General features: G+C 36.2%; 1 protein-coding gene across 15 annotated transcripts in view; it reads left to right on the top strand.

Moving 5' to 3' along the window:
• RAPGEF6 (Rap guanine nucleotide exchange factor 6) overlaps nt 1-22,177 on the top strand; it is a 197,088-nt gene that overhangs the window by 93,064 nt on the left and 81,847 nt on the right. For 12 of the 15 annotated variants that reach the window (XM_035727570.1, XM_035727566.1, XM_035727571.1 and 9 more), the window contains 5 exons: nt 7,147-7,278; nt 15,181-15,358; nt 17,561-17,697; nt 20,056-20,214; nt 20,798-20,950. In XM_035727570.1, the coding sequence (XP_035583463.1) occupies nt 7,147-7,278; nt 15,181-15,358; nt 17,561-17,697; nt 20,056-20,214; nt 20,798-20,950 (759 nt within the window). Of the gene's footprint in view, nt 1-5,531; nt 5,946-7,146; nt 7,279-15,180; nt 15,359-17,560; nt 17,698-20,055; nt 20,215-20,797; nt 20,951-22,177 lie in introns of those variants that run through there. The other 3 variants (XM_035727575.1, XM_027604861.2, XM_027604857.2) reach the window with 2 other exon arrangements.

Genomic DNA, 22,177 nt, shown 5'->3' with positions numbered 1-22,177 from the left:
ATATTAGGTATATTAGTACTTAACATGTTCTCATAAGGCATTCTAATAAATAATAGAGGAGTGTTTTCTCCATACAAAAATAAAACATTTCAGCTGGGTATTGCAAATCACGCTGAAACTCCTTTTGGACTACCAGCCTTGATATTTCTCTTTCACTAGAGAGTACTGCTCTTGATTGCATGGTATATATTCCTCCAAATCTTTTTTCCCAAACTTAGATGAATATGTGCCCAGAAAACACGTAATGATGTTTTTATGCTTTAAAAAAAGAGTCTTATATTTATCATGAAAGTTACTTTTTTTTAGTCCGTACAGCTAGGTGACCTATTCAAGTTTGATAACAGATTTGCTTCATTCCTTGAACTGTTGCACAGTAATCCATAATAGGCTATAACAATTTAGCCATTCTCCTTGTGACGATTATTTTTCTTAAACTTTTACACTTTGTTTGTAAAGAATGTTCTTGTGTATTCCTTCTTGCACACCTGTATGCTTTTTTAAGGATAGATATCCAAAGAGGAACTGTTGAGTCATAGGTTTTTGTATTTTAAATGTAATAAATCTTAGTGTTTGCTCTCCAGAGTGGCTATACCAATCCATAACTCCCATTAGCAATTTATGAGAATATTGTTTTCCTCCATAGCCTTTCCCATATTTTGTATTATCTTTCTTTTTGCCAATCCGATGAAAAGTTATTTGTTTAAATTTTTATTTCCCTGGTTGCTGGCAAAATTTAGCAATCTCTTCCAGCAGCTCTCTTCTGCTGCTATGATTTCAGTGGCCCTGTGTTGAGATGGCAGAGCCAAAAGACCAACGCAGTACCTGAGTTTGCATAAAAGAAGTTGCCCCAAAGTGTTGCCTGGATGTGCAGAGAACTTTGGGTCAGAAAATACTTGGATAGGTTAAGTCTGCCTGAGACATACAGCAGCTCTTACGTCATTGCCCTTCCCAGATACCTGTAGTAGCTCTCTATTACCTATAGGATTCAAAATCAAAATACTTTGCTTGACATTCAAGATTATGTTCTACCTCTAGCCTCTTCTTAATACATCTCTTTCCCTTTATATGTGTACAGAGTCTTCAAAAGATACGTACTTTTTCATAATCTGTGTCTGTATTCAAGCTGTTAGCTAAGGAACCTTTCCACCTCCCAAATAGAACTTTGACACTGGTCCTCATGGGATATGTGAGTTCCAGCAGAGCTCAGAATTCATGTATAGGAAATGGATAAAGTAACTGTGGAAAATAGGAAAGTTTGCCAGACCTATAGGCTGGAAGGATGATAAGGTAAGTGAATTGACGTTGCTCATGAAAGGTAAGCTCATAAGTCCCTGCTGGGGGTAGGAAGAAAAGGAAAAGGGGTAGATAAGCTGAGAGAAAGCAGAGAAGCTTTAAGAAATCAAGGCTTCCTATTGGAGGAAAACTTTCCCCTTTCTGCCTCTTTTGTTATAAAGAAAAGGAACTGTTGGGTGTTAGGAACTCAAAACTTAAACAACTTAGTAGGAAAGAGCAACTGATTTATAGTCAGGCTGCCTGAATTTTAAATCCAGTTTCCCTGCTTCCTAGCTATGTGACTTTGGACAACCTGTATAACTTCTCTGGACCTTGGTTTCTTAATGTGTAAATTGGTTATAATAATAGCATCTACCTTGTCTGGTTGTTTGATGATTAAATGAGATAATCTATGTAAAAAGTATGTAGAAGGATATAGTTGCTTGCTTACATATTTGGCACATGTAGTGAGCACTCAAACCTATTAGCTGTAGTTGCTGTCATTATTCTCATCACATGAAGAGGTTGAGAGGATTCCTATTTGTCGATCTGTTTCCTTCATGAGGTAGAAAGGAGATGCCATATACTTGTAAATCTCTGTCTACTCTTCACTGTTAGACTGCAGTTCTTGAAGGTGAGACCCATCTGTTTTCGTCTTCTCTTTCTTTTAATTTTTATTTTATTTTATTATGTTGTATTAGTCACCATACAATACATCATTAGTTTTTGATGTAGTGATCCATGATTCATTGTTTTCCTGTAACACCCAGTGCTCCATGCAGTACGTGCCCTCCTTAATACCCATCACCCCACCCCCCTCCCCTCTAAAACCCTCAGATTCTTTCTCAGAGTCCATCATCTCTCATGGTTCATCTCTCCCTCCCATTTCCCCCCTTCATTTTTCCCTCCCTTCTCCTAATGTCCTCCGTGCTATTCCTTATGTTCAACACATAAGTGAAATCTTTATGTTACCAGCAGAGTTCCTGGTACAAAGCAGAGTATAACAGAGTACTAGAATCAGTTCTGCGTTTTAATTCTAACTCCGCTAATTAGTTGAGTGAGATCTATGGCTGACAGCTTAATTTTATTGCCTCAGTTCCTCATTAGTAAAGTAGAGATAATAATGCTTGTCTTTTAGGGTCTAGTGAGGATGAAGATTGCTTGTAAGTATTACCCACCCAATTTGCAGACTTGCTCTTCTTCTGCCTTTGGTTCATTTTGTTACTTTGGTGGATAACCTCTTTCTCCGTGGTCGTAACCTCTGTGGAAATCTTGGGAGTATGGGTTATCTCCCACTCCTGACACCAACCAAACATCTGACCTTTTAAAACTATTTTCAATCTTTATATTTTCATCTACTTCATTCCTAGATGAACGAATTCCTAGATCAATTCTGTCTGCAATAGAAACTAAATAGGAGGAAGATCTTTGAGCTGAGACATACTCCCATCACTATTTCTGTCTTACTGTAACCACTTACAAATACCTCATTGATTTTTCTGCCTTTTTAAAAATTTATTTATTTAAGAGAGAGAGAACATGGGGGTGAGGGGCACAAGCCGAGGGAGACAGAGTCTCAGGCAGGCTCTGAGCTGAGCACAGAGCCCGACACCAAGCTCGATCTCACAACCCTGAGATCACGACCTGACCCAAAACCAAAAATCGGGTTTTTTTTGCAGCTTAACCAACTGCAGCACCCAGACACCCCTTTCTGTTTTGTTAAATACACATAATAGAGCTATAAAACAGTTTCTAAGCATAGCTTTAGCTTATCCCACAGGTTTTGATATGTGGCATTTTAATTTTTATTCTGAGTATTTTCTAATTTGCAGTGTGCCTTAATTGACCTCTGTGCTGTTTAGGTTTGTTTAATAATTTCCTGGTACATGATAATTTTCTAGTTATTTTTGTTGTTTCTACCTTGTTTGCTTTGTAATCATGGGATATTCTCTGTATGTTTTCATTCTTTTGAAACTTGCTGACACCTGCGTTATTGTAAACTTTTAAAATTGTTTTTATGTGTACTCTATGTTCATGCACTTTAGGTCAGGTTTATTAACAATTTTTCCCATCTGCTCTATCGTTACATATTTTTTATTTGCTTCTTCTGTCAATGGGAAATCTGTGGTATAATTTGACAGCTAATTGTGGATTCATCTTGTTCTTTTATTGTTGCCATTTTTTGCCTTATATATTTAGAGGGTGTATGCTTAGGTACATATTTATTTAGTGTTGAAACTTTTATTATTAAAAAATGTCCCCTAATGTCTCTAATGCTTTTCCCTCAAGGTCTGCTTCATCTGAAATACAACTACATACTCTTTCTTTTGGTTTGTGTTTGCATGCTATATATTTTTCCTTCCTTGTATTTAATGTTTTCACCTGTGTAATCTTCGTAGTTACACACAGTTTTACTATTCTTAAATCAGAGATGACAGCAATGTAATGCTTCATCTATGAAGTCTGTTTCTACAGTTTCATGAACATTGCAAAGAACTTAAAGTACTTTAATAACTTCATTTACTCTTCTCCAGACTTACATTCTGTTATTTTGTAATGTATTTTAATTCTGTATATGTGTTGGGACATTAATATTCCTATTTTATGTAGTCATTATTCATATAGATTTACCCACACATTTCGTATTTTCATTGGTTTTCCTTTTCTGCATCTGGAAGCCTCCATTTGGAATTGTTTTCTTTCTCTCAATGGATTTCCTTGATTGTAGATCTGCTACAGAGTATTTGTCTTCGTTTTTGTTTTTCTGAAAGTCTTTTGTATTTTGCCTTTTTTTCGAGGACTCTTCTTGCTGGGTACAGAATTTTAGCTCTTGGAGATACCACTCCATTCTCTTCTACCTTTCAAATTTCTGTTGAGAGTTCAGCCATCAGTTTAATTTTGCTCTTGTCTAAGTAATCTCTTTTTTTCCCTGACTGCTTTTAAGACTTCTCTTTGTCTTTTTTTCTTCCCTACTAGTTTCACCCTAGTTTACATAGATATGGTTTTGTTATTTATCTTGTTGGTCATTCTTAAAGCTGCTTGATTTGTGACTTTGTATTTTTTGTCAGTTTGGAAAAATGCTCAGCCATTATCTTCTATGCCTTGGTCTTTTTTTCCTATGACTCTCATTATTCAAATGTTACCTTCTCACTGTATCCCCTGTGGTTCTGGTCCCTTCTCTCCCAGTTTCACTCCTTTTTACTTTGATGCTTCGTTCTGGATATTTTTTCAGGCCAATCTAGGCCAATCTTTACTAATTTTCTTCTTAGCTCTGTCAAATCATATTGAGTCCATGTTTGACTTTTTAATTTCCTTAACTTTACTTTTCAATTCGAGAATTTTAATTTTATTTTTTGTTAATTATTCTTTGCTACAATTCTTAGTCTTTTCCTCTGTAGAGTTGACCCTTGAACAACACAGGGGTTAGGGCCACTGACCCCCTGAGCAGTCAGAAATCCATGTGTAACTTCTGAGTCCACAAAAACTTAATTACTAATAGCCTACTGTTGAATGGAAGCCTTACCAATAACATAGTCAATTAAGACATATTTTGTAAAATATAAAAAAAGATATATTTCATATATGTATTACAATAAAGCTAGAGAAAAGAGAACGTTATGAAAAAATCTAAGGAAAATATATTTAGTGGAGTGTATTGAAAAAGAATCCGCATGTTACTGAACCCATGCATAAGTGGAGCCATACAGTTCAAACCTGTGTTTTTCAAGATTCAGTTGTCTGTATCATGTATTGCTATATTGGAAAACATGGCCAGTGAGCTGTATGACCTGTGAGCTAAGAATGATTTTTACATATTTAAAGGGTTATTAAAAAAAAAAGTCAAAAGTATCCACAGAGATTGTATGTTGCCTGCACAAGTGTCAAATATATGTTCTTTGGTCCTTTAAAGAGAATGTTTGCCTGCCCTTGCTATATATATTAAAAACAGTCATTTTACAATCTGATTATTCTGTCACTTGAAAGTTCTTTATTGTTTTTTAAAGTTTATTCTTAGTTTTCATCAGTGCTATCTAGTCTTCTCATGTGCCTGGTTTTATTTGAGCAATGGGTGTTGTATATGCAAAATATTTTAAATAATTTGAGACCTAGTATGATTTTTTTTCCCTATGGTAAAGATTCCTGTTTGTGTTAAAGTTATACAGGGTTACCAGTGACTCCAGTAGTCGACTACTGGAAGCACTGGTAACCCTGTATAACCTTAATACAATATCAGGGATTTAGGTGATTCTAAGATGGATATCAATTTACTTTTGGATCATATTCATTCCTAGAGTAAAATGTTCTTTCCAGACTCCCAGTCCAAAGGATGGCCTTTTCATGCTAGGCCTTGGAATATAACTTTTGTCTCCTTAACCAGTGACTATTGAAGTGCGTCTGAGTCTCTTCATCTCCCTCTTTAAGAATCAGCAAAACCTCACAGGCCAGATTATGTGTGTGTATTCCAGCTTTTTTGTTTATCTTAGTTATAGAATTTATCTGAGTTACCACTGGCAGAGGATTGTGTAATGTCATTTCTGTGTGTAGTTTGTTTGTTTGTTTTTAGAGAGGGAGAGGCAGAGGGAGAGAGAATCTTAAGCAGACTCCCTGCTGAGCATGGAGCCTGACGAAGGGCTAATTCTCATGACGCTGAGATCATGACCTGAGCTGAAATCGTGAGTCAGACACTTACCCGACTGAACCACCCAGGCGTCCCTCTGTGTGTAGTTTTTATAATTATAGTGACTACTCTTAAGATAATAGAATTCAGACTTGCCCATTTTTCCTTTAGGGTTTATTTAGTTTTTACTACTATGTGCATCTTTCTCTAACATTTTCCTGCACTAAAGCAATGAGAACCTCTGTTTTAAAAAGTAAATACATTTCTCTTAATGTTCCTGCATTGCAGGTTGTAGAGAAATTATTTGGAAAATATATCACCGTGCCTCCTATTTAAAACTTTCTCTCACTACTCTGGAGCACAGTCGTTTGTTTCTTACTTTAATTCTTAGAGCATTGATTTTGTGAGGTTTTTTGTTACTGTTGTTCTGGTTTGTTTTTGGTACGAAAGATATTATGCAACCTGCATCCCTATGAAAGTGTGACCATACTAAAGATGATGTGATACTGTCGTTTCCTTCTGATGTCTCTTTATCCCTGCACCTAGCATAGACATCAATTAAATCATCATAATTACTAACAAATTTTTTAGTGGTTTACAAACTACTACAATGTTATGTGAAAAGAGGTCTACAAAATTTTTGAAATGTGGAATGCAATCAACTGTTTTTTTTCCTAAGTCTTGCTACCAGATGCTGTACTTTAACACAAGATATTGCTCTTCTTTTTTTCATATCAATGACCATTTTGTGTTTTGTGTGTGTGTGTGTGTGTGTGTGTGTGTGTGTGTGTGTGTGTGTGTAAGTAATGCATTCTGAACACTTGAAGGTAGCAATAGCTGTTAGTTTTATTTGGAGAAAAAGAGGGACCATGTGTTTCCTCTGAAATACCATTACCGATGGTAATGTCTTCTGAAATCTACACAGTGGGATTCCACTCTAGGCTTGACTAACAGTGTCAGAGTACTAATTTGGTTCTTATTTCCTAAGATTTTTCTTAAAAGTGGAAAATTTAGGTTAGAAATGAGGTTGCACAGTAATGTACATAAAACAAATATTTGTTACAGAAGTTATATGTCAAGAACTTATTTTTTTATTTAAAAAAATTTTTAAGTATTTTAATTCCGGTGTAGTTCATATACAGTGTTATGTTTCAGGTGTACAATATAGTGGTTCAGTAATTCTATACCTTCCTCAACAACGCTTATAAAGGTAATGTTTGATGTTTAGAATATCTTAAATTATTTTTCTTCTTCAGCTTCCGGCCGATCTTACCAAGATGCACATCACAGACAACCCTCATCCACAGGTGACTCATGTGTCTTCTAGTCAGTCTGGTTGTAGCATCGCCAGTGACTCTGGGAGCAGCAGTTTATCTGATATCTATCAGGTAATATCTTAGGAGTTTGTGTGCTGTGCCTGTGGCTTTGTTAGTCTGCCAGGTTACCCATGCTTGTGCTTTAGGTGGTCATGTATCTTTTAATTTAAGGGTATAAAATTCAGGCAGAATGTCTTTGGGAAAATACACTTTATTTATTGTTTAAATTTGCAAACTTAAGTGATCTTTTGAGAGTGATTAAATATGGTTCAGGAGTGTATGAATATAGTGTTCTTTTTAATGAGTTTAATCCAGGGGAATTCATTATATATAATGCTTGCTGTGTTAAAAAACAGTTCTTGGAAAAAAAAAAAAAAACAGTTCGTGAAACAACTTAAACTTACAAAAAGGTTGATTTTTATAATAATAGACTAAGTGTTCTATAAGTAGTCTTGAAGAAAATTAAGTTTTTATTTAAATTCTAGATAGTTATAGAGTTGCTTTTTATTGTAAGGGGTCTATTAAATTTTATAAGTAAAAGGAAACCGGTGAAATTAATTTGAATAATGTATTTTATTTAGCATAATATATCCAAATATTATCATTTGAGCACATAATCACAGTTTAAAATCATGAGTTAAATTTTAAAAATTCTGGCTTCCAAAGACAGTATAAAAAATTATTTTAATATAAATTTAAAGCAAACATGTACCTGTAAAAATTAATATCACAGTTAATTTACTAGCTGATTTTTTTTTTAAAGATTTTATTTATTAGGGAGAGAAAGGCTTGCTCCAACATGCAGAAAGCCTACCTACCTTCCTAGGCTGCCAGTTGCTAGTGGAGTTCCAGGTGGAATGTTGAGGGGTTCTCTTGGGTTTGTTGTGGCTGGTGGTTCCATGGTGACTGGGCAGACTGAATCGTGGATCAGTGCCATGGAGGAGCTGAGATCCTCTTCGGAGCTTGGTTTTGAGCCGATCCTTGAGGTGGTGGAATTGCCCAATGACCTGAGTCCACAACCGACTTTCCAGAGCTACTTGGACTGCAGCCTTCCTACTGCCAGCTTTGGCGACTCTGCAACAGACCAAGCAGGGCACGAGATGGAATGGCGAGGGTCTGCCAGCCCAGGCTGTGGCCCTGGCCCCAAGGTGCCAGGCAGAGGGGTGTGAGGGTGCATGCACAGTATGGAGATGTGGGAGTCTCCCAAAGCCAGAATTCAGTATAACCTTACTGTACATCTCTGTTCAGACCAGCCACAGTTCCAGTGACCAGTAGTCACATATGGCGAGTGGCTACTATGTATTACTCATCTTTTGAAATGGAGTTACTGTTGCTCGAGGAAAACATTTTAGACTGTGGGTCTACTGAGTTTTCAGATATTTTAGGAGAATCAGCATTTCTCTCAAGGAAAGTTTGTAGGCAAAGACAAAATGGAAAAAAACCTCCATTTTTCGATTATGCATAGCTTTTCTCCACAAAGGTCATTGCTGCGGCCATCTACATCTCCCCGTTTAGCATTTTATAGTAGACAGAACAAGGAATTCTTCCTCCTTACCATTTTGTAGGAGACAGAACAAGTAATTTTTTAAAAATACACTTAAAAAGTGCAGTGACTTTTAAAAGTGCAGAGCCTCTCCGAGTGTTGCATTCCAAGTATTCGACCCCTCCCCAAAGGAATTGTCATGTGGAAGAAAAAGGGTTTTTGCGCACCTAAAAGTCAAAGTAGAGCTGTAGCTCCTCTGGATTCTTTGTTTTTCCTAGAGAAGATTGATCCTGGATTAATGAAGTTCAGGGATATGGCTATAAATTTCTCATAGGCTAAGTGGGAATGTCTAGACCTTGTTCCGAGAAATCATACAGCAGAGATGTGGTGTTGTTAAGCTCTAGGTACCTCATCTTGCTAGTATATCCATTTCTAAACCAGATGTTACCACCTTTTTGGAGCAAGGAACAGCCTGAGATGGTTGTAAGAGAAAGGACAAAAGGTTAGTGCACAGATTGAGATCAGGGTCACTTGGAAAGGCCAGTGCTTTACTCTGCACTAGAAGATGGGCTGTACACGGCAGGGTCCTGTATCTTTGGCAAGATCCTGGAGGAGCTTCTGAAGCCTTGCACTCATGTAAGATCTACAGGATGTCTACCTACTGGTTTGTCCACCTGAGGCTGAGGCTGGAGCACGCCTACTGGTAGTTGGAGGTCTTCTGCTGTAGAATTATGGCCTTGTATGTAACTGCCCTGCTCCAACCTTCTGTATGTTTTCTTTCCTCACTAGCACTTTGTACAGCTCATTCTACCTTTTAAAAGTGTCATTTTAACATTGGCTAAACTGTGGACAAGTAAGCTTGCCAGCTGTCCTGCATGTTACAGGACTGCCTCCATTACAAAGTAAAGAAGGCTACATGTCATATCCCAGAAACCTGAAAGTTATCATTGGCTCTTCTCCCTTGAGCATAACTTCCAGTACCAAGTCATATTCATTCTTTTTCCTACATCATTAGTTGTGTTTGTGTTTATATGTTTGATGTTCACTGAAGTATAATATACATAGAATAAATTCATCCTCAGTAGTATAGCCTCCATGAAGACAGAACGTTTCCATCGCCTCAGAAAGTACTCTGTGCCCCCTTGTAGTCAGTATCTTCTGATCCTCAGGCCCTGGCAACCTCTAATCTGTTTTCTGCCTTTACAGTTTTGCATTTTCCAGAAGGTCGCATAAATTGAGGCATGCAATTTGGGTTTTTTTTTTTTTAGGGGGTATTTTGGGAGGCATATACTTTAAAACATGGTGCAATTAAACTTAAAAAGTAATCAATAAAATAAAAGGTTTTAATTAATTTAGGAGGACTAAATAATTAAATCCAGAACCAAAACAGGAATTCAGAAATTTAAAGGAGATAATTATAATATTAAAGTCAAATATGCAAAAAGGTAAGATAAATCTTAAGAGTGGCCAAAGAAGGTAAAAATCCTCAAACCTGGGCTTCCGTTAAGTTTAGGTAAATAGCCAATGGATAGAAACAGTTTATGTTAAAAAGGAACAGAGTTAGAAACAGAAGAAACCAGTATCTTAAATAAATACACTTACATACATAATTACATATATTTTATACATGTATACAAGGAATGTAAACGTGAATTAAAGGGGACCAAATCATAATAATGTTTTCAATTAGTGGTAGGTTTGTGGGTAGTTTTTATTACGTTAGCTAAGCTTTCCTTATTTTTTTCTCAGTGCACAGTAGTATTTCTATATTTAACATATTTTAAGGAGGATGTAAATAGAGTGTACTGTTAAAAATAAAGTTGAATAAAATTGTGGGAAAAGATTAAAGTTAAAATTACTAGATTAAGGAATAAGAACAGAATAAAAATAAATTGATAAAATATATCCCCCCAAAAGCAGAGTATCTAGACTTACAATTAAAACACAGATAAAGGGGTGCCTGCATGGCTCAGTCGGTTAAGCGTCTGCCTTGGGCTCAGGTCATGTTCTCAGGGTCCTGGGATGGAGCCCTGCGTCAGGCTCCCTGCTCAGTGGAGAGCTGGCTTCTCCCTCTCCTTCTGCAACGCCCCCTGCTTGTACTCTCTCTCTCTCTCAAATAAATAAATGAAAAATCTTAAAAAAAAAAAATAGATAAGGTAAATAACACCAACCAAATTGTGTGTGTCTATCCAGTCAGATCCTCAGACTAAAACAGAGGGAAGAGGAATAGCAATACTGGACCTTGGTCTTTCTCTTGACCTCTGGCCTCCTTTGGAGTACTTACTCAAGCTATGAATACACCCGTTTGTTACAGGTGGACATTGGCCTGTGTGTATATACCTTGGCCAGTGACAGTTGAGGTAGTTTGATCATCCAAATTTTGGTACTGCATAGATTTTAAAAGCGAACACCTAATCCAGCCATGGCTTCTAACAGTATAAGTAAAGCCCTGTGAAATAATGAAATTATTTTTAATTTGGTGGTTTGAGGGGAAGAGAGAAGAGAGTCGAACAGCAGTTCTTAACAAGAAAATTGTTGACACCATTTTATATGGCCAAATGTGTGGCTGTGCTCCTATGCATTTCCTTCTTGAGAGTGTTCATGTTTAAAAATAAAAGTCCTTGGCTCTCAAGGAAACTTCAAAAAAAAAAGCATTTACCACAGTCTGGGTAAAATGCAAGTAATCTTTTGGTATGAATATGTTTCTGATCAGATTAGCTTAAAATTTAGCTAAATTTATGCATTAAGATGTTAGATTGTTCTTGGATCAAATATTTTATGTATCCTCAAAGAGTACATGAGATAAATAAGGAGTGCTTCTTTCTGACTGCTTTTTCTATTTATTTCAGTCTGTAAACAGACTGAATACCAGCAAGAGCTGGAATATTGTGAAATAAAGCATTTGTCTTTTCATTAACTTGTTTTTTAGAAACCTGAGGCATACATTCATCCCCCATCCATCTTTTTTAGTTTCTGTGTGGGAAGTAAAACATGGTGCTAAAAATCCCAGTGCTTCAGTTACTATCTCTATGGCAGCATGAGTCCTTAATTCATAGCTCTACTGTCAGTCTCTCTAAAACCGGTGCCACATTTCCACTAGGATGTTCATTTGACATCTCAGCTAGCTTTGCCATACCATGCTTTAATATGCCATACTTGTACTTTCATATTTCTGTCAAAAGTATCTGTGTGCTAGTCAAAAATTTCACTTATCTTTGACTACTCCCATTTTAACGTGCGGCTGGATTTCACGACCCTGAGATGATGACCTGAGTCGAAATCAAGAGTCAGTCGCTTAAGGACTGAGCCACCCAGGTGCTCCTACTCCCATTTTTTAAACTCCCACGTGAGATAAATTATGAGAATCGTGTGACTTGACTCATATATTTTAAGTTTCAGAGCTTCACCGTTATCTAACTTATACTCTTCATTTATTTGTAGTCACATTCTAAGCCTTCCACTTCTAACCACAATCTGCAAATCTGGCTTTCTGTTCCACTTACCCCACTTGAACATTCTGGATTCTGGTCCATGACAAAATACATGTTTTATTCCCTGAACATGTTTGCTTCGTCCTAGCCCTGTGTTTTAGTTATGCTCTTCTATCTGCAGTTTCACCTTGATGACATTTTCATATCGTCTCTCATGTCTTGGAAACCGACAGCAGTTTTTCTGTGGATCATGAGTGGAAAATTTGTGCAGGCAGGATGTTTCTTGTGTATTCCATGCTGAGATAGCACAGTGTTGGCACTTAGGAAGTAACCTAGAATTTTTTTTTCAGTTGAGTTACATTTAGTAGAAACCAATATTGTTCCTAGTAATTAAAGCTTGATTATATCCAGGGCAAAGGAGGCTTTACTTGAACTGCCTGACCTGTTGTAGAGAATATGGAATGGGCTATTCTGGATAGCATTACTGTGAAGGATTAATTTTACAGCGTTCTTGCTCTGGCAGAAGAGATAAAGAGGAAACATAAAGCCTAAGTGGTACATGTAAAAGGCTGAATGAAGTACTCAAAATGGGAATGCAAAAAAGAGAAGCACTGAAAGTTTAAGGTTAATATTAGGCTTAATATTGGCTCTAAACTTGAAAATGTGATTTTTGTAAGTTTGTATGACTTTTCATTCCAACCTGTAGTTCCCCTCATTCTTTATCTAGATGCAAACAGGAAAAGGATATCCTCTGGTGGTTCATTTGGGGAAGGCAAAGTGATCAGAAAAATCATCTCAGACTGTCTGCCTCACCAAATTATATTTACACATAAACACAGACATACATTATACTGCAGGAAAGGAAAAACACAAGTTTAATGAACTTGCCTTATTAGCTGTTTCACCAAAAATACCTCCCCCCGCCCCGACCCCGAACTTAATTTATTATAATCTTCTTGAGGGTCTCCTGTAATCCACGTGCTAGGATAAAGTAGTTGAAAGACCAGGGCTGATCTTCTCTGTACCCTGTCTTTACAAATGTGACATATCTATTGATCTACATTTTTTTGGTAACAACCGTTGATGTTATCTTATTAGTCTCTCAGACTCTTCTTAAATTTCTTTATGGCCTTATTTCCTTGCTTCAGTTTGGGGTAGTTTTTATTGCCCTTCTTCAGGTTTACTCTTACAGTTTACATTTCTGTACTTAGATTTCCCATTTTCACTCTGCTTATGTTTCTTTCATTCCTGTCTGTCATTCCTGGGTCTCTTTATACTGATTGATTTTTCTCCTGGTTATGTATCACATTTCCCTCCTTCATCTATCTAGTAAGTTTTTATTGTATGCTGGACATTGTGAATACTACATTTTTAAAAAAATTCTCATCTAGTTATTAGAGAATTAAACTCTGCCAATAAACTGCATCCTCAGAAATACCATGCGATGACTTCTAGTCCTGATGGTCATCATATCTTCCTTCACTTTAAAAGACCTGACTTGGCTTTGCTCAGTCAAGAAATTAGACCTTGGATTCTACATAGCTCATTTTATTTACTTATTTTTAAATTACAAAATCCTTTTTAATTTCCTAGCATGTTTTTGACTGCTCTTTCTTTACTATTTTTAATTCTTATTTTGCCACCTTATCTTTCTTAAATACTTTTAACATTTTAATAGTTTAATGTGATATTATTCATCCTTTTTATTGTACTTTGACAAAAGTACAGTTAAAGAAGACATTTGTAAGGATAGATTACATTCTTTCCTTTGCAGGTGTCCTTAAAAGATCTCTAAAACAGTTCCTTTCGTACCCTTCTCACAATTCCTACCCATGATTTCCCTTTTCCCTAAAGAATTTTCCTCGTCTTCACTTCTCACACAGATGACAGTAAGCCTTGCCTGTTGTCCACATAACTGAGTTGAATCTTGCTTATTTTTGCTGTGAACCATCTTTTTACCAGATATAATCTAAAAGGTTTGGAGACTATGTCGAAATAGTCTGGGTCATGGGATGAAAACCTGAAATCGTGATGAAGACAGTGGTTTAAGAACCCAAATTTATAAAGTAGATTATCCTTAAATTTTGATAAAGTGGAAGAAGGCTACTTTGGGGTGAGCTTTTATATTCTGAAAAATTAAGTGTTTTTAACACTAGTTTCTTGGATTAAAATCCGTGTGTGTAAATAAATGAGGTTTTTGAAAGTCATTTTAGCATGTATACATTTAAATTAAAACTTTTTTAAAAAGTAATAATAACCTGCTAGCAAGTTTGTGGTTCCAAGGATATATATTCAGAAGTGGTTCCACTTAAACTCTAAAGTTCTGTAGCAAGAAAGTAGAGGCAGTTTTGGCCTTAAGGAACCTGGTTGTTTGCAAGTTTGTGCCCCTGTCTTGTCTGTCTAGTCCTCTGGCACCTTGTAGCTTGCTTCAGTATGTCCCAATTATTTATTATTTCATTATTTTCTATGATGATTTTTAAATTGACTATGATTGATATTTAAATTTACAGTTACCAAGAAATCTGCTAGTTTCTTTATAAATATCTGAGACCAATATATTTCCAAAGTTGAGGTTGAAGTGTAAGCTTATTTTAAACATTGGTTGCGATAATCTCAGCTCTTCTTTCTAATACAATCATGGTTGCCTACCTTACTGGATTCTAAATCTTTTGGTGAAAGACTATCTTATTTGCAACACCCAGCAGAGACTAATAGATACTCATAAAATGATTGTTGGTAAACTGTCTCTTTCCTGCACTTTATGTTTTAGGAACTGTTATACTTCTAAGGAATACACGTTATTTGGAAAACAGGTATTAATCCAGGTGTTTACATCTCTTGACCATTTTATAAACTTACTGGCTCAGATTTATCATCTGGATATCACCATGAGCCTGTCTTTTTGGGCAGAGAGAAGCCTTTTATAAATAAGTATTTTCTGCTTTTGATATAACACAGTATTGCCTGATTCTTTATAGTGTTAGGGAGAAGTAGTTTTGATTAATTCAGGCTGTGACATACAATTTTTATAACATAATCAATCAAGATTTCTTTCTGTAGGCTACGGAAAGTGAGGTAGGAGATGTAGATTTAACACGTCTTCCAGAAGGACCCGTTGATTCTGAAGATGAAGAAGAGGAAGATGAAGAGATTGATCGAACAGATCCACTACAGGGGCGAGATCTTGTTCGAGAATGTCTCGAGAAAGAACCTGCAGACAAAACTGATGATGACATTGGTAAGAAATACATCTGTTCACAATAAGAATTTTATAGTTTAATTTATATATAGTTAACTTCTTGCTGCATAACAAAATACCTGAAGCTTAGTAGCATAAAATAACATGTTTATTTTCTCATAGCTTTTGTGGGTCAGGAATTCCTAAGCAGCCTAGCTGAGTGGTTCTGGCTCAGTTTCTCATGAAGTTGTAGTCAGGATGTCAGCAGGGGTTACAGTTAACTGAGGCTTCACTGGGCTGAGCTAGAGGATATACTTCCAGTGTGGCTACTCACATGGCTTTTAGTACAAGACCTCAGTTCCTGCCGTGTGGGCCTCTCCATAGGCTCTTAAATATCCTCACAGTGTAGCAATTGGTTTCCCCCAAGTCAGGTAATCCAAGGGAGAGTAAGGCAGATGCCACATTATCTTTTATGATTTCGCCTCAGGAGTGTCACACAGAGTAACGGGGGAGGGCACTGCATAAGATCATGAATAATAAGAGCTTTGGAGCCATCTTGGAGGCCGGCTGCCCCAATTTGAGAGTTCGTTTGGAAGATACAGCAGGGGAGTATAGCTAGTGGTATACCATTGGCCAAATAGCAGTCATCCTTTATCGGGGAAGTTCATCCTCTTGAACTGAGCGCACAGCTTGCAGAGGGCTGCACACGGAACAGTCAGGGAGGAGGGGGACACCTGCCTAGCCAGGCAGGTCATCTGAATCAACGCTGGCGGTTACTGGGGTGATATATGTCACAAGCAGATAGCCCTCATATCCTGGCTGCTCCCAATTATAAAACAAAAACTTGACTGCATTAAAGTAATTTCCCTCTTCATGACCATAAGGTATTTAAGATACAGTACAACAGTGTCTGATGTCTAGCTTTTTAAAAATTTTTCATGTTAGGGGCGCCTGGGTGGCTCAGTCGGTTAAGCGGCTGCCTTCGGCTCAGGTCATGATCCTGGGGTCCTGGGATCAAGCCCCGCATCAGGCTCCCTGCTCAGCAGAGAGCCTGCTTCTCCCTCTCTGCCTGCCTCTCTGCTTACTTGTGCTCTCTCTCTCTCTGTCAAATAAAATAAAATCTTTAAAAAAAAAAAAATTTTTTTTTTCACATTATCAGAAGTCATCTTTTTACTTGTCTAGCGTGAAAAAAAATGTATATAATTTTTGGATAAAAGTTTATGAGTTTTCCTTTAATTTCTTACGAACTAATTACTTTGGGAGGTTGAATAATACTAAAGATGCTAATGTTTTCTTTAAGAACAAAGATTACTTAGTGTCATTATATACTGATAGGATTCAATTAAGATTTTATCCTAGGTTTCCCTTTTATAATAGCCATATTGCTGTCATTCAAATCAGAAGATGCTACTACTAAAAATCATAATCTGTGTGAGTAAAAATCAGTACATTTGAACATTCCTTGCCATTCTAACGACATAATATCGTTAATTAACTTGCAGTTTAGACCCATGTTATGAATAGTACCTGGACAGAAATTGAAAGTACATTTTTAATGATAAAGAATTGTATACGGTGCTCTTTTCACAGTTTTTTAAGAATTGAAATACAATTATCTCCCAATTATCTGGATAAATAGCACCTTATAGTTAATTCTTTTTCATCCCTTAGCTGACTGCTTGTATATGTGTTTCTCCCTTATATTTATCTTATTACTCATGTATCTGTACCAGTAATGTTGCCCTAAGGCAGGCACTCATAAACATTTGTTGGTTATAAAGAGAGTTACCTTGCAGTTGCTTCAGCGGTTTGGAACTAGAATTCAAATTTGTTATCCTTCATTGCTTAATTGTTGACATTTATTAATAACTGGGTTTTTTTTAACTCTATCCTGATAAGAACTAGAAAAAAGACTTTTTTGCTAATCTGTTAGATGGAAGGATATCACTAACTTAACTACCATGGAGTGACATCTCAGGCTAGGAGATGGGTTTCTGGTTCTCTCTGGAGGTTGTGAATTCTGGGTATCTTCCAATATGCCTATTTTTTTGTGTGATTCTGAAATATCTGTTAAATCATTGATTTTTTTTTTTAACCAACAGTCATCTCATACCTTGGTTGCTCAATGTTAACAGATAAATTCATAAGTTGATTAGAAAATTGGGTATTCAATTCTAGATTTTATTGGATCTTTAAAGTATAGTCTTTGATGGTGTCTATACCAAAATTTCTTTCTTTCTTCTTTTTTTTTTTTTTTACTAGAACAATTACTGGAGTTTATGCACCAGCTCCCTGCTTTTGCAAACATGACCATGTCTGTAAGGAGAGAACTCTGCTCAGTGATGATTTTTGAAGTGGTAGAGCAGGCTGGAGCTATTATTCTTGAAGATGGGCAAGAGGTAGGCTAGCAAATAAATGTTGCATATTATTTAGTGTGGGAGCTAATTTTTAGAATGATTTAATTTCCATAAACTTATGTAAATCTTGACTTTTGAAATTTATACGATTTTTTACATGACTGCTGAGTTTGGGTTTGTTATAATTTCTAAAAATAACAAGTTTTTATTTTTGTTTTGGCTTTGCTTTGTCTTAATTTTTATTTCCCAGCAGTGAACCTAGCATAGAATAAATGTTCAATAAATAACATTCATTGAACCAAATTTGTTTTTACTTCTCAAGTTGTAATACTTTAAAAAAATTCTTAATCTATTTGTATATTTATGTCATTATTTAAAATATTTATTTACTCTCCTTATCCATTTTCTATGTTATACATTAAAAAAAAAAAGTAAAAAGTATTGATATCTATGCCTCCTGGTGAATTGCTGTCATTTGAGGCATTTATGTGGTGGCAGTTCTATGTTTAGAAATGTTTGGCTGGTAACCTTGGGTAGGTGAAGGGAGGATGCAGAGGAATTACTGCTGTTAGGAATTACTTCAGTTTTTCTTATCAAACTGATAAAAATGCTGACATATCAGTCAATGAAAATTGTCATACACTGCTAGCTGGAATATAAACAGCATTTCTGGAAAGTCATTTAGAAATTTTTAACATGGGCCTTGAAGAATTAACAGTCTATCCTATTTCACTCATTATGAGTCTTTGTTCAGTACATAATATAAAACTCAGAGTTATGCCAAAAGATGTTCATTGCAGCATATTTATATTTATTGGAGATGACTAAAATGTAATTCAGTAATCAGTGGTTAAGTAATTATTATATGCCTGCCAATGTAATATGTAGGTATTCAAGTATTTTAAAATTTGATGGAATCTCTCTGAAGGCAGGGGCCTTATCTCTAGCTTTATTTACATGTTTTTTCCCATATCCTAAACATCTGGCAGGATAGACTCAAGAAAAGAAGTTTCTCCCTCTCTCCCTGTGTCTCTGTCAAATAAGTAAAATCTTTAAAAAAAAAAAAAGGGGGGGGGTGCGCCTGGTTGGCTCAGTCGTTAAGCATCTGCCTTCGGCTCAGGTCCTGATCCCGGGGTCCTGGGATCGAGCCCTGCATCGGCCCCTGCTCAGTGGGAAGCCTGCTTCTCCCTCTCCCACTCCCCCTGCTTGTGTTCCTGCTCTCACTGTGTCTCGCTCTGTCAAATACATCAGTAAAATCTTCAAAAAAAAAAAAAAAAGTTTCATGAACAAATGAATTTAGTATTAAATTTTCTTAAAAGGCAAGACAGTCTAATCTATTTCAACAGTATAAAGTAATATAAACATAGAGAAACTAAACTTCTAACAACATCTATGTAAAAAGTGGAATTTTGAAGAACTTTTCCACAAATTTTTGTATTCTCTTAATTTTCCACAGTTCTGTCAGCAAAAATTTGTTGTGTGCCTACTTTGTGCTGGGTACTGTTCTAGACACAGTGTAGTGGTGGAAAAACTAGACACAGTTCTTGTTCTCAAGTAAATTATGTTATCCACAAATTGCACAGTGAGTGAATTTCACATTTGAAATAACCCAAAAACATGCTTTTGAAAAAAATTTTTTGCTACTGATTCTCCTTGAGAACTGATAATCCAGATTTCCCTTGAATCACCTTTAAACTGTTGAAAGTGTAGGCTGCTAAGAGGTATACTAAAGGAGAATAAGTGGTCTTTCACTGATACATATCGAGTTAACTTCTAGGAGCATCATATGTTGCTATATAAATGAAGGCAGTATTTTCTTAAGAGAAGTTTTCAGTATTTTGTCAACTATGCCTTAAAATTCAGGGTTTTAGTTATCTTTCTGAATTAATTGCTGGCTATCTTTTTTTTTCTTTTGAGCGCTGGCCATGCCCTAGGCACTGTTCTAAGCACTTAGTGTGTATGTAGCTTAGTATGTATAAACTCATTTCATTAAGACAAAGGTCCTATGATAGGTACTCTTGTTAAGCCCACTTAGAAATCAGGAAACGGGGGCATGGAGAGGTTAAATAACTTGCCCAGAGTCAGTCACCCAGTTAGTGGCAGGATCTGAATACAGATTTCAGGAGCTTATGGTTTTAACCATTACCATCATTTTTCTCCGAGTATTTGGTAAATTATGAAGGTCCCCCTGATGTCATTTGGTGACTAAAAGAGGAAAGAGTAAAATAAGCTTTATTAGTTTGCATAGACAGGCATAGGATGATTTCTGACAGTATAAAGTAATATAACCAGATCTTTTTCTTTTTAAAAATATACAAGTTATATGTGTTGATTATTTTTCAAGTTAACGTATAACTATCTTTTTAAAAAGATTCTTAAAACCTGTCTTTTTCTCTGTAGCTTGACTCATGGTATGTTATTTTAAACGGCACTGTAGAAATCACTCATCCAGATGGAAAAGTTGAAAATCTCTTTATGGGAAATAGTTTTGGAATTACTCCCACTCTGGATAAGCAATACATGCATGGAGTTGTTAGGACTAAAGTAGATGATTGTCAGGTAAGTTTATCTCTTTGCTCTTGTATTCTCATTTGTTGATTTAAAATGGCCGAGACTGTTTTTTCTTCCTCAAAATAAAATAACTTGATTTGAGAATTGGGAGTTTTCAGAAGCTCACAGTTAATAAAAGGAAACTAGATTTTGTGTCTGACTCAAACATTTGTGGAATTGAACAAAGTATAAATTTTTAGAAGAGATTATACGAAATGTTGGTTTGTTAAATCTCTATTGGGTAATAGCTAGCCAGTTTAGTCCTTTTTTTTTTTTAAATAAAGGAAAGAAATAGGAACTTCTGAGTTGTTTCTAACTTAATCCTGCTTCATGTTTTCTTTGCCTAGTGTCAGTTTTGAGAGAAGTAGATGTTCACTTCTCCTTTTAGAGCAGAATTCAAAAGGATTTAACCTCTTTGGTCTCTTTGTACATGAATTATTTATTTCACCTTGATTTTTGTGAAGGGTTAAAGGGATTGAATAAAAAAGAACTGATGCCACTCGATTTCTTAGCTTTGTGCTCTGCCTTGGTGCATAGTGATATATTTATGTACTACAGGTTCATTAACTGTCCCCATGTTATTCTCGGACAGTTTGTCTGCATAGCCCAGCAGGATTATTGGAGAATTTTAAATCATGTGGAGAAAAATACCCATAAAGTTGAGGAAGAGGGAGAAATTGTTATGGTGCATGAGCACCGTGAACTAGATCGGAGTGGAACCAGGAAAGGACACATTGTAATCAAGGTGGGTGTTTTTATTTATTATTCTAGTCACTGATAGAATAAAGCTTTCTTGTTCATAAGGCTTTGAACCACTTCTTGTGCAGTGCAAGATAATTCACTAACTTTAGAATGTGTTGGTTCTTTTGCTTTTTTCTACGTTGGTTTTTACACATTTTAATAAGCATGACATTGCCATTTATTATCAGTATGGGTAGGATATTATTTTAGAATACACTGGTCAAAGTTTTCCTTTCCAAATTCATTTTATGATCCATTGACAATGGGAGTTAATTTCATTGAACACAGCAGTAAGCCAGAGAAAGAAATATCATATGATTTCACTCCTATGTGAATTTAAGGAAGAAAACTAATGGACATTAGGGGGTGGGAAGGCAAACCAAGAAACAGACTCTTAACTGTAGAGAACAAACTGAGGGTTGCTGCATGGGGAGGTCATTGGAGAGATGGGTTAAATAGGTGATGGGTATTAAGGAGGACATTTGTTGCAATGAGCACTGGGTGTTGTATGTAAGTGATGAATCACTGAATTGTACACCTGAAACTAACATTACACTGTATGTTAACTAACCGGAATTTAAATAAAAACTTTTGGAACTTAAAAAAAAAACCAAACAGCAGTATTTAGAAACAGAACAGAAAATGAAAGGACTAGGGGTGTCTGGGTGGCTCAGTTGTTAAGCGTCTGCCTTCGGCTCAGGTCATGATCCCAGGAGCCCCACATCAGGCTCCGTGCTGTGCGGGAAGTTTGCTTCTCCCTCTCCCACTCCCCCTGCTTGTGTTCCCTCTCTCTCTGTCCCTCTCTGTCAAATAGATAAATTAAAATCTTTAAAAAAAAAAAAAGAAAGGACTAATCACAAAAGTGTGAAAGTGATAGATGAAGATGCATAGTGCTTACTGGATATTTATGGCATTGAAATAGGCATTATCTTCTCTGAACCTCAGTTTTCTTATCTGAAAATGATATAACAGGGCTTTATTAGGACTAAATGAATAAATCAAAAGCCTTAGCACATTGTAGAGTCTGAATATTAAACCCCATACTCTTTTCTGTAGCTCCCTCTCCCCTACCCTTTGTCCACTTGCCCCCTTGTCTCCCTCCTCTCCCTCCCCCAATACCCTGTCTCTTGGAAGATCTCTAGATTGTAAAATAGAGGAATTATAGTTGAAATAGAGGAAATAAAAACGTATAACCATTTCTCTTTTCAGCCTAGTCTTGGTTGCAAAATAA

Source organism: Zalophus californianus, chromosome 5 (genome assembly GCF_009762305.2).
Source record: "Zalophus californianus isolate mZalCal1 chromosome 5, mZalCal1.pri.v2, whole genome shotgun sequence".
Taxonomy (NCBI): domain Eukaryota; kingdom Metazoa; phylum Chordata; class Mammalia; order Carnivora; family Otariidae; genus Zalophus; species Zalophus californianus.
This window is presented reverse-complemented; position numbering and strand designations above follow the sequence as displayed.